Source organism: Silurus meridionalis, chromosome 12 (assembly GCF_014805685.1).
Source record: "Silurus meridionalis isolate SWU-2019-XX chromosome 12, ASM1480568v1, whole genome shotgun sequence".
Lineage (NCBI taxonomy): Eukaryota > Metazoa > Chordata > Actinopteri > Siluriformes > Siluridae > Silurus > Silurus meridionalis.
This window is the reverse complement of record NC_060895.1, coordinates 2,371,599-2,385,035: the sequence shown is the minus strand read 5'-3', so window position 1 is coordinate 2,385,035 and position 13,437 is coordinate 2,371,599. Positions and strand designations below refer to the sequence as shown.

General features: G+C 45.0%; 1 protein-coding gene across 1 annotated transcript in view; it reads right to left on the bottom strand.

Annotated features, from left to right (window-relative positions):
• Positions 1-13,437, bottom strand: part of fat3a (FAT atypical cadherin 3a) — an 89,904-nt gene that overhangs the window by 24,833 nt on the left and 51,634 nt on the right. The window contains 7 exon segments of the mRNA XM_046862596.1: positions 348-4,454; positions 4,697-4,907; positions 6,400-6,675; positions 9,236-9,375; positions 10,201-10,269; positions 11,290-11,503; positions 12,396-12,713. Coding sequence (XP_046718552.1) covers positions 348-4,454; positions 4,697-4,907; positions 6,400-6,675; positions 9,236-9,375; positions 10,201-10,269; positions 11,290-11,503; positions 12,396-12,713 — 5,335 coding nt within the window.

Below are 13,437 nucleotides of genomic sequence, written 5' to 3'. Positions count from 1 at the left end.
TTGAAAAGCCTTTTCTCTGGATGAATTTGAAAATGGCGTTGAGCTCTAAAAAAACGCTCTGCGTCCACACTTTCGTTTCTAATCGTTTCCCTAAAGTTGCTCATCTATACTGAAATGCTTTAAAAAAAATGCTCACGTCCTGCACTGCACATGAGCATACCCTCAGACGGTTTGACCTGCGTCATTTCCGCCAGGCGTTTATTTACTTTCTGACTGTTTTAACGTCGTGGCAATGACTGTTCTTGAAAAGCTATACTTTTATGAACAAATCCGATTTTGCATGATATCGTGTTATTTAAATAACCCATGTCCTGCACACAGATACACATGTTTTTTTTATCCCTCACCTGTGATGTGGTAGGTGACCAGACGGTTGCTAGGAGAGCTGTCATCATCACGGGTGTTTAACACAGCAACCACTTCTCCGGGTGCATCGCTTTCCCGAACACTGCCGTAGTACTGAGGCTGCAGAAACTCAGGCATGTTGTCGTTCGAGTCACCGACTACTATGGCAACCGTCGTCGAGGATGACAGACTCGCTGGGTCACCAAGATCGAATGCCCAGACTGTAAGGCTGTGGACCGGGTTAAGTTCATGATCTAGGCCTTTTAGGGTTGAAATCCAACCAGAAGTGCTGTCAATTGTAAAATAGCTCCCACTGTCCTTCAAATCCTCACTTCCTGAACCCAAAAGCCCTGGTGGAGCGAGACTGTATGTCACCTGACCATTGGCTGACCAGTCAGGATCCAATGCGAGCACCTGTAGGATCCTAGTACCAGCAGGAAGTCCCTCAGTGATTGAGGCTTTGTATGTATTTGATTCAAACGCTGGTTTGTTATCATTTACATCCAGAATTTTTACCTCTACGTCTACGACAGCAACTGAGTCTATGAGCCCTTGCTGAAGGGTTGCAGTTACTTTAAAATGGAACTCGGGCGTCTGTTCACGGTCCAGTGGCTTTTCCAGTTTTATAATCCCGCTCTCCTTGTCCACAACAAACACCCCATCATTATTGCTTTCCACAGTCTGACCGATTACAGCCGAGAAACTAACAGGCAAAGAGCTCTGTCCACGCTGGCTCTGCAAATGCACTGTTCCTAGTGTGGAACCAATCGGTGTGTCCTCTGGAACTGTAAAAGAAAAGTGTGGCTGGCTGAAGACAGGCAAGTGGGCATCGTTTGAAAGAACATGAATGTAGACAGAAATGAGAGCATGGCGGACTGGTACACCACTGTCCGAGGCTTTCACGAAAAAGGACAACACTGACCCTTGAAGGGGACTGAAGTTTCCCTTGGTAACCACCCAACCACTATCAGGGTCTATATCCAGCAATTCTGTGACCTGGATACTGGCTTCACTGTATAAGCTGTAGCTTATCTCTCCATTGAGCCCCTGATCAGCATCCCAAGCCTGCACTTGTGTCACTAAAGAGCCAGTCTCAACTGCTGCCCGAACGCTAGCACGGTACTCTGAAGCATCAAAGAGCGGGGAGTTATCATTCTCATCCAGCACTGCAATCCGAACATGGCAATACGCAGTCCTTCCTCCTGTGTCGACTGCCGCAATGGACAGCACAAATTCATTTTGATCTTCCCGATCCAATCGCTCCAGAGTTGTTATCTGACCATTGCTATCAACACTAAATAAGTATCGTGGCACATCCGAGAGCAAAACGTACTGCACGTCTCCAAAAGGTCCAGGATCAGCATCTTGAGCCCTAATCATAATGACCTTTGACCCAGCTGGCATATTCTCTCGCACTTCTGCTTCATACATGCTCTGAGTGAATTGTGGCGTGTGAAGATTAGCCCATTCAACGTGTATGTGCACTTGTGCCGTGCTGGTGAAAACACCATCTGAAACACTCACATTCAGGCTGACGGTGGGTGGCATGCGTTGTGTGCGCCGCTGTCCGCTCAGAGTCAGAACCCCTGAGGAAGCATCAAGGTCAAAAAGCAATCGCTCGTTTCCTAGTACCAATCCATAATGTAGTCTGTCTACATCCGACTGATCTGCATCAGATGCCTGAATGCACATGACAAAGTGCCCTTTGGGTGCAAGTTCATAAACCGAAGCCTCGTACAGCAGCTGATTGAAGACTGGAGCATTGTCATTTGTGTCTGTGACCTGAACTGTGACCTGCACCTCAGTGCTAAGAGGAGGAAAACCGTTATCAGTTGCTCTGACGAAAAAAACATAGCGCTGGATGGTTTCGTGATCGAGAGTGCGGGCTGTCAAGATCAGCCCACTGCTACTGTCAATGTGGAAGTGGTCCGTGCTGTTGCTACGGTCCGGGATGATCTGGTATCGAACTGCTGCATTTTTCAAAGAGTCTTTATCTGTCGCTTGTACCTGCAAAGCAGGCGTTCCGATCATGGCTGATTCGGAGATGACTGCTTTATAAACTGGATGTTCAAAAACAGGTTTGTTGTCGTTTATGTCTAAAACTGTCACTTCAACATCTACCTCTGCTCGAGCGCCTGTGAGGCAGTCTGTTGCCCTGATGATCAGTTTGTGAACGTAGTTGGACTCAAAGTCCAGAGAGGCTATAACACTGATGATGCCAGTGTCAAACCCTATGGAGAAAAGACTATCGGGGTTGCCATGTGTGATGGTGTAGAGGACATTCTGACCTTCTGGACTGCTGGCATTGATTCCCAAAATTGGTGTGAACACTGGCACATCCTCGCTTACTTTAACCGAGTAGAATGGGCGGTCAAAAACAGGCATTGCCCGATTGACAACAGTGACGGGGAATGTGATAGAAGAGGACAAGGATGGTGTGCCGCTATCACGAGCAAAAACCAGGATTTGGTATTCCACACTAGAGAGGTCAGCGTCAAAGGCTTGGCGTAATCGCAATTCACCGCTAATACGGTCCATTTCAAAGTGTCCCAGCTCGTCCTGCAGGAAGTAGCTAACTTCTCCATTTGGACCTTTGTCGCTGTCCACGGCAGTAACTCGGAATATGGACACCCCCGGTTCTGCCTCTACTTGTACTGCTGCATAATATGGAAGTCCAACAAAAATGGGTGCATTGTCATTGACATCTGTGACACGTACACGAACAAGCGCCCTTGCAACACGCAACCTGTCTTCCTCTCGACTTGCTTGCACTAGAAGACCATAGTCCTCTTTTTCCTCTCGGTCTAAGGCTACTCCTATTGTCTCTATAGCTCCAGACGTCGGACGAATTCGAAACCTCCCACCAGAGTTTAGCAAAGTGTAACGTAGTGGCTCATTCAGTTTGTTGCCAAGCGCTGTAACTACGGCGACCGTTGTCACGTTTGCATTGTTCTCCTGAATGTAAGCATTGTAGATGTTGTACGTGAAAGCTAGACCACTGTCAAGTGCCTCACGCACAAGAATGGTTACTAGAGCCGTGCTGGAGAAGCGTCCGTCTGATACACGGACGTTAAAACGGAAACGGTCTTTGCCAAAGGTGCTGTTTTGGACCGTGATTAGCCCAGTGCTTGATTCTACAGCAAAGTGCTCCAGATTGGTGTCAGCCAGTGAGTAGACGAGGTCAGATTGAACGTCTCCATCGGGATCTGATGCAGATACCCTCAAGGCTTCCACTCCTTCATAGGTAGGAAGCAGAAGAACAGCTTCATAGAAATCCTGGGAGAACTGCGGGGCACAGTCATTAATGTCTTGCACTTCTATAGTGACTTGTGCAGGATGCTCAGCGGAGAGCTGTAGACGTCCACTGTCCCTGACACTCACGTGAAAATGGAATGTAGATGTTTTTTCATGGTCTAACTGAGCAATAGTTCTAATGGAACCGGTGCCGGAATCTACACTAAAGAAACGTCTGGCATTCTCCTCTTGGATCTGATAAACTAACAATGCGTTATGATTCCGATCTGCATCCGTTGCACGTATAACCAAAGGCTTTCCTGATTCACTCAACACCACACTGTTTAGCCCCGCCCCCTCGCTGATGTCACCTCGGTAATGTAGCTGCTGGAACACAGGTGCGTTGTCGTTCTGGTCGAGTACAACAACCATTAAGGTGGCATTGGATGACTGTCCGGCCATGTTGGTAGCCGTGATGATTAGCCCGTAGGAAGAGACTGTCTCGAAATCGAGCGCTTTCTGAGTTGTGATCACGCCACTGTACTGGTTAATGCGGAATGTCCGTCCTCCATTGCCGTGCCGAATTTCATAGGTTAGCGTGGACAAACTGAGAGCGGTTATCGTGGTTACTGACGTTCCAATCGCAACACCTTCAGCCACCTCGGCCTGGTAGTCGTTTTGAAGAAATTTGGGGCCTGAATTGTCTGAGAGTGTCACGGCAATGCGTACCACAGATGTTGAAGACAGAACAGGCGAGCCGTGGTCCGCGGCTTTTACAATTAACACGTAGTGGCCAATTGTGGACAACTCCAACTCACGAGCCACTGAGACAATTCCCAGAATTGGATCGATCCGGAATGTGCTCCCAGCATTCCCTGTAGACACGGAAGTGTAATATTAGTATCAGTGGTATTAAATTGTTTAGCTGAAAACTCAATTCTGATTGGTTGGTAGCTGGCAAATCATTTTGTGTAACCGTGGTTTGTTTAGTAGTAGTACGTTGCTGTTTCTATGGTAACAATTGTACAGGTATACAAGTAATGCAAGCTGGATTATGTTTTATTACTTCTATTTAACTTGAACTAAACGTGTGTGTGTATGTGTGCTGTATCATTACCTGATTCTATACTGTAGCTTATCTGGGCATTCTGGCCTTTGTCTTTATCCAAAGCCGTTACCGTGACGACAGCGGAGCCGAGTGCTGCAGATTCGTATACCTGCCCGTCATACATGGGCACGGTAAACTGGGGGGCGTGGTCATTTACATCCTCTACACCAATGAGAACGCGCGCAAGACTCCGTCTGTAGGGAAATTCCTGATCTTTCACCTGAGATGAAGAAAGAAAGAAAGAAAGAAAGAAAGAAAGAAAGAAAGAAAGAAGAAGAGTGAAGTAGACATAAAATAAGTATAAGCACATTTTACTGCCTCGGTGAAACAGCAACAGACAGCAATCACGCTCACACACACACACACACACACACAGGCAGGAAGATAATATCTCTCGCTGGATTACAATAACACATTTCATCTGTTTCACAGGCTGCAGGAATATTTATGAGTTGCACACACACACACACACACACACACACACACACACACACACACACACAGTTGGAGGAGCACTGAAACAAAGCGAGTGTGATCAGATCGATAATTAGATTGCTGTGCCGGGAGACGACATTAATACACACACACACACACACACACACATGTACGCTACTGCCAAGGTACACACAGCCGCAAGTGAGCAAGGGATAAGAAACAAAATAGAGAATTAATGATGGAAAAAAAACTTGTGAGAAAGAAGAAGAGAAAAGCAATGAAAAAGAGAAAGAAAAGACCGATAAAGAGGGAGACGGAGGGATGTAGAAAGCGAGCTATAAAACCGAGAGACAGATAAGAGTTTTTTGTCCTTTTTTTAACCTCCAATAGAGACAGAAGGAGGACGACAGGGACGGGGGAAGAAGGGAAGGAGGGTGCTAACGGTCTGCATGCTAACGGGTCTGAAGAGAAAAGGCTGATTTTGGATTATTGTAGTTTAATTAGTAGCTAGTAGATCGCATTTTTTGAGATTAGCATGGCTACATGGGTAAATCCTGACTGGAGGCACGCGCAAAAAAAGCTGCGTCGGAACGCGTAGCTAACATTTTAAAAACTTTGCGTCATTGCGCGTTGTTGTCTATCGGGACTGTCGAGGAAGTGTGTTGTAGCATTTTACAAAAATGGCTGCCCCTCCTGTGAAAGGCTGATTAGCTTAGCTGCTATTAGCTGTTGTAAACACATTCCACAGGAGGGACAGCCATTTTGTAGAATGCTACAACAACTAAAAACAGACTGACTAGCCTAGCTGCATGTATTCCACCGGACTCCTCTAACCGCTGTGTGTCTTGTGCAAACATTTTTGCAAAGTTGGAGACACACAATTGTATATGACGTCTTCGAAAGCGGGAAACTTAAACTGTCCCTTCACTTGAACTAGGAGACCCAAACCTTTCCAGCATGATGATGCCCCTGTGCATAAAGCCAGCTCCATGAAGGTATGGTTTCCATAGTTTGGAAGATGTAGATGATCTCCTCAATAGCTCCAACCCTATTCCTTTGGGATAAATCTGAACTTTGACTGCACCCCGGGCCTCCTCACCTCACCTACATTAGGACCTGACTTTACTAACCCCCTTGTGGCTGAATGAATCTCCACAAATCTCCATAGAATCTACTGGAAGATTTTCCCAGAATAATGGCAGTTATTTTAAAAGGAAATGTGGAGTAGGATGTTCATGAAGCATATCCTATGATCAGGTGTCCATATAAAAGGTTACCATGACTGAGAGGACGTGCTGCGTGTTAGTCTCATGGTCCAGGCGTTGCGCGGTGTACATGTGACCCGTGTTTGCGTCAACGCGAAACAGGCGCATGCTAGCAGGGTCCACGCTGCCCAGCAGGGCAAAGGTCAAGCGATGATGCTCGTCTCGGTCCAATGCCAAAACCTGCAGCACCTCCGTATCCGGGGGTGTGTCCTCGGCGACCGTGACCTCGTAGATGGGCTGAGAGAACACCGGGGCGTTGTCGTTCTGATCCAGCACGGTGATAAGGACCTGGCAACACACACACACATAATATGACATATGTTGCCTTATGTATCACTATGCTGTGTGTGTGTGTGTGTGTGTGTGTGTGTGTGTGTGTGTGTGCGTGTGAAGACCCCACTGGTTCTTCTAATTATATAGTGAACAGTCATGCACTTCCGCCTCACTCTGCACTCAATGGCAACACGTCGAGATCCATCTGTGTGTGGTGTGTGTGTGTGTGTGTGTGTGCTAGTGCAAATTAACATTTTAAACATGGGAAGACGAATGCATGATGCATTTATCAAAAAAGTAAATGACACTGTTGCTTAGTAACCATGAACATACGGACGCTAAGCAACCGCTTGCTAATGAATCGCTGAGCCCCAATGATTTAGCTACATAGCAAGCACGCTAGCTTCCTAAACATCACATTACGATCATTTTGACAAAGCTGTCAGGAGAAGCTTCCTCAGGTATGATAGTGTGTAAGTGACTAACACAATTACACACACACACACAAACAATGCTGCTCAGGATGTTAGCTTTGTGTCTGTGTGTTAGTGAACGCTGAGACTGGAGACTCCTTCGACAAATGTTTATCATCTCCTTGCTTAAAAGCCGTGGTGTTGTGTAATTTGTTGTGCCGTGTTATATTATGTGGCGTGTTGTGTGATGAGATGTTGTGTGATGTAACATGGTGTGTATTGTGGTGGTGTGTGATATGGTGGTGCTGCATAATGTGGTGGTGTGTGAGGTGGTGTTGTTTAATATGGTATTGTTTAGTGTAATGTGTTTTTTTTGGTATTGTGGTGTTGTGTGGCATTGTGTTTACGTTCCGGCTCTGAGGAAAGGTGGCCTCTTGTGACCAAAAAAAAAAAAAAACGCTGTCGTTTTGGAAAACCTCTGTCCACGGTCCACACGTTTTTAAACGTATCCACTTTGGAGAGTGTTTTCATAAAACTTCGTTTTCGAAAACTTAAAATGCCGTCTCTGTGTGGGCGAAAGGCCAAAACCGGGAAAAAAAATACTTTTTTAAACCAAAACGATATGGCCTCGATGAGAAATGGGGTATTCAAAAAGTACCTACTGGTCTTATTGTCTGGTGTCCAAAAACTTCCATTTAGTTACTAGGATACCGCAAAGAAAAAAAAAAAAAAAGGAAGCCAAAAACTAGGGATAATGCCTCCTAGGGGGACGTGAGAGAGTTAATTGAAACTACCCCGCAAGTCACACTTGGGACGCAACAAAACGTGGCCCACGTGAAAGTCTAATATGAAACTGCGGGCTGGTAATAAAGAGATAACTGTGTTAATAATGAGGTTATTTGAAATGAAGCCTCTGGGTGTGGGGGGCATTAACTGGGGGCTGATGTGTGCATTACTCTCGAAATCGGGTTCGCCATAATGAAAAAGACTCCCGTGTATCCATTGAGCATCGAAATGTGGAATTGAACCACACGTCATTTGTCACGTACTCAAAATGTGCAGCTTCTCAAATGATTATCGGACAGAATTTCTGAGTTTTATGGTGCAAAGATTGTGACTGATGTTTCAAGGTGTACAACCTCATAAAACAAACCACAACGAGTTACAGGAATGTGACTTAATCCTGTCATTTTTGGACCCATGTGTGTGATTGATTGCTTCCTCTTTCCGGAATGTATTATATGAATGTGTGTGTGTGTGTGTGTGTGTGTGTGTGTGTATGTGTGTGTGTGTGTTGGCTTGTTTGTTTAGGGGATTGCAGCCTCACTGCACAAATAAACCAGGACGGTGTTTGTGTGAGTGTGTGTGTGTGTGCATTCACTGCATAAAATAATCCACACTTACAGGAATCCAACATTGATCTGCTTTCTGAGGACCTGTGTGTGTGTGTGTGCGCGCAAGTGTGTGTTTCAGGACTTGCAACTTCGCTGTGTATAAAATAAACCACAATTACAGAAATCCAACATTGATCTGCTTTCTGAGGACCTGTGTGTGTGTGTGTGTGTGTGTGTGTGTGTGTGTGTGTGTGTGTGTTGACTTGTTTGTTTAGGGGAATGCAGCCTTAGACAAAATAAACCACACCTGCCATCTAAAGGTGTGTGTGTGTGTGTGTGTGTGTGTGTGCAAGTGTGTGTGTCTGTGTGCAAGTGTGTTTTAGGATTTGCAACTTTGATGTGTATAAAATAAACCACACTTACAGAAATCTAACATTGATCTGCTTTCTGAGGACCTGTGTGTGTGTGTGTGTGTGTGTGTGTGTGTGTGTGTGTGTGTGTGTGTGTGTGTGTGTGTGTGTGTGTGCAAGTGTGTGTTTCAAGACTTGTGTGTGTGTGTGTGTGTGTGTGTTGGCTTGTTTGTTTAGGGAATGCAGCCTTAGACAAAATAGACCACACCTGCCATCTAAAGGTGTGTGTGTGTGTGTGTGAGAGAGAGAGAGAGAGAGAGAGAGAGATTTTATATTCAAAAGCTATTTAAACACTTCATATGTATAAACTGCATGAGAAATTTTCCCACTGTAGGATGAATAAAGGTATATTTTATGAGTCTGTGTGTGTCTGAGTGTGTGTCTGTGTGGGTGTGGGTGTGTCTGTGTGGGTGTGTACCTGTGTGTAAGCTGTATTGGTCCCATCTGTCACCTCCACTGTGAGGTTGTAGAAGGACCTCTGCTCAGCGTCCAGAGCTTTAGCAATGATGATCGTCCCAACGGCCTTCTCCACATCAAACACACTCTCATCATCACCACCTTCCACACACACACACACACACACACACACAAATAATATTTAGTGTATATTAGACATATTAATTATTAGATTAATTATTCGAACAACCTTCAGGTACACACACACTTTCAAACACACACTTTCACACACACTCGTCATTCTTCTTCTCACACTACTGGCCATTTAATGGAGCGTTTAATCACACAGGGTCAAGAGGAGCCTAGGGGTGGGATTCTGTACTCTCCTCTCTCTCTCTCTCTCTCTCTCTCTCTCTCTCTCTCTCTTCTCTCGCTTACACACATCACAGTTTTTTTACCCACAATCCCCTGAGTACAAGGACTAGCCAACTAGAGAGCAGCACTGCACAACACCAGGGCATGATGGGTAAGCAGAGCAGATGACCAGAGAGAGAGGGAGAGAGAGGGGAAAGAAAAGCAGAAACGAGAAAAGTATAGAAAGATAAAGAAGGAAATAGAGCAAAAAAGTGAAAGACAGAAAGAGTGAGAGAAACAGATGTATAGAGAAAGAGACAAAGTGTGTGTGAGAGAAGAGAGAGAGAGAGAGTGAGACAGAGAGGAAGAAGTAGAGAGAAAGATCGAGAGAAAAATATAGAAAGTGAGAATTAGAGAGATATAGAGAGAAATAGAGAGAGAGAGAGTGAGGGAGAGATAGAGAGAGAGAATTAGTGAGAGAGAAATAGAAAGAGAGAGAGAGAGTGAGAGGAGAGAGAGAAATAGAGAGTGAAAGTGAGCGAGAGTGAGGGAGAGATAGAGAGAGAAATAGATAGAGAGAGAGAGAGAGAGAGAGAGAGAGAGAGAGAGAGAGAAAGAGAGAGAGGCTGATACCTTCTTTAGAACAGTTGTTGCCACAGGCAGTCTGAAGAACAAAGAACGTCTCACGGAAAGGACGCGGCCCTTCCCATAGGAAGCATTAAGGGAAAATAAAGAGATCGAGAGAATGAAGGAGAGAGATAGGGAGAGAAGGATGAAAAAGATAAGTACAGCTCAAAGTAGAGTAAAGAATAAAGGAGAGAAGGGAGAGGAGGGCCAAAGGGTAGAAAATGCAGGATGGATACTTTTTGTTTTAAGAATGAGGGTTAGAGATGGACGAGTGAAGAAAAGCGAGAGAACGATGAGGAGGAACAGAACAGGACACCAGGGCAGATGAAAGGAAAAAGGAAAGAATACGGAAGAACGGAGAAGATGGGGCAAAGGGAAGGAACAGACGGAGGATGAAGAGTGTAGAGAAAGAGAGAGAAAGAGAGAGAGAGAGGCTGAAAGCAAGAAAAAAAGCGGGATAAAAAGAAAGGCAGAGCGACGGAGGAGTGCAAGTTCAAGCACAGGCCAAAAAAGCAAGCAGAAGGTATCTGAATATTAAGTGCAGCATGCAGCATGGTGCAGTGTGGGTAATGTAGTCAGGAAATAAAATAAAAAAAAAATTGTAAAAAGATATATATACTGTAGATATAGTTATGGCCAAAAGTTTGTGGACACCTGAACCACATTCCACAGTGAGTTCCATCTCCTGTTATGATCCCCTCCACCAACACAACCCAACACCAGGGCATCATTTGTAACCGAGGGGATGACCAGAGAGAAAGAGAGAGAGAGGGAAAGAGGGATAGATAGATAGATGTCTTCTGGGAAGATGTTACATTTGATTTTGTGAATTTGTCCCAAATCATCTCAACAGGTTTGGAGCTCTATAGCAGGAAGATCTTTCACTCCTATGGAAACCAGGTCTTCATGGAGCTGGCTGGAGTGGAGGGAAAATTCCCTGCCGTCCAAAGAAGTTCTATACGATTGTATGTGGAGGAGGAACTTGAGAAGGAACCACGCGTGGTCGTAAAACGGCAGGTGTCCCAATACTTTTGGCCAGACCGCGTATCTCGTGCGGTTTTGAGCGTGAACGTCTCGGACGTACGAGCTCCTCACCTGTGATGTCGAACCACAAAGGGGCGGAGCCCTTGGGCCGTGCCGCGACCACGCCCACGATGTCGGCCACTTTATCGCTTTCCATTACGGTGAAGTTGTACAGCGGCTCTTCGAACGCCAGGGGGGCGGAGCTAGGAGGTGGTCGGCGGATCCATTCGATGTGCAGGCGGGCCGTCGCCCAGCGCTGAGGGCGGCCGTTATCCACCGCCTTCACCTGGGGGGGAAAAAAAAGATCATTTTACTCAATTACTATTAATTTGACTCGTTTACAGAACGGCTTTTATCTGTAGAATACTAGATTCTGATCTAACATACAATTACACTGCACGCTCTGGTCAAAAGCTTTGGGACACCCGACTTTTCCACTGGTTCCTCTGTACACCATTCCTACAATTCCATAGGACATCTCTGGATGTAAAGCAGGAAAAGCTCTGGCGTCCCAATACTTTTGTCCATATTGTGTATAGGTGAATAATGGATGCAGTTCGCTCTTTAATTTTTCTGCACGTCAGACCTTTTTGGAACATTGGTTGGAGTGGAAGATTTTCCTACCATAGAGAACATTATTAGGATGATGTGAACCCTGAACACTGCACCCTTGTGGAGGAATGAAATATCACAGATCTCCACACAATCTAGTGGAACATCTTCCCAGGAGAGTGGAGAGCAGATGGAAACTAAATGTGTAAGAGGATGTTCAGAAAGCAAAAATGATTTCAAATGATGTCATTTATATACTTTTTTGAGTTTTTTATCTTGCAAAGACGATATGCTCTGCCCCTTAGACTGTAAAGTTGATACATTACGGTACTGTGCTGTAATTTTTTTCAGTTATTAACTGTTTACAGTACACTACCCCATACTGATCACCGTTTCACAGAGCTTTTAAGACTCCTGGGTAGGCTAGGCATGTCTCGACGTTATTTTATTTATTTATTATAATCATCATAACTATTTAATTATTTATTATTATTAATTATTATATCATTATTATTATTTATTCAAGTTGCGATTAATAAGTTGGGTACTCTGTGTGTGTATCCAAGGGCTACAAAAAAAATCGAAATGTCTTCCTGAACCAGAGCTGAAGATCGGCGAAGACGTACGGTGAGAATGTCGTAGGTCCCAGCAGTGAACTGCTTCCTGGGCGAGGACACGAGTCCGGTCTTTGGGTCGATGTGGAACTTGGCGTCGTTGTTGCCGTCCACGATGCTGTAAGTGAGCTCGGCGTTGGAGCCGTAATCCGCGTCGTGGGCGAAGACGCGGTAGATGGCCCCGCCCCTCTGTCTCCGCCCACGCTCAGGTAAGCGCACCTGGTAGAGTTTTTCCGGGAACACGGGTTTGTTATCATTTACGTCCACGACTTGGATTACGACCCATACGGTGGTGTGACGGGGCGAGGGACCGCCGTCTGATACGGTCACCTACACACATACACATGCACACACACACACACACACACACACACACACACACACACACACACACACACACACACACACACACACACACCCCAAATGTAAAGGACAGAAGGATGGGTAGATTAATAGAAGAGTGAGAATATAATGATTAGAAACAAATGGATAAGGAGAGAATGCAGCGAGCTGACATATGAGACATGCACCAACAAAAGAAAGGAAAAGGAAAGAAAAAGATACAAAGAAAGAATAGAACAAAAAGAATGCAAGAAATTGAAAAGTAAAGAAAGAAAGAAAAAGGGAAGGAAAGGAAGAAACAATTAAAATAAATGAAGAAAAAGGAAAAGAATATCAAAGAAAGAAAGAACAGAAAAGCACAGAAAGTAAAAGACAAAAGAAAGAAAGAAAGAAAGAAAGAAAGAAAGAAAGAAAGAAAGAAAGAGAGGTATAAAAGAAAATCAGATATTCAGACACTTGTATCACAAGCCTATTGTGTGTGTGTGTGTGTGTGTGTGTGAGAGAGAGAGAGACAGGTGTGCTACTTGGTTTTGATTGAATAGTATATATATTCTCTCACTTTCTTTTGCTCGCTCTCTCTCTTTCTCACACACTTACACACACACACACACACACACACACACACACACACACACACACACACACACTTCTGCAGTCACGTACACAATCATGTTCTCATCAGTCAACCATCAATGTGCAATCTGCCACCTCC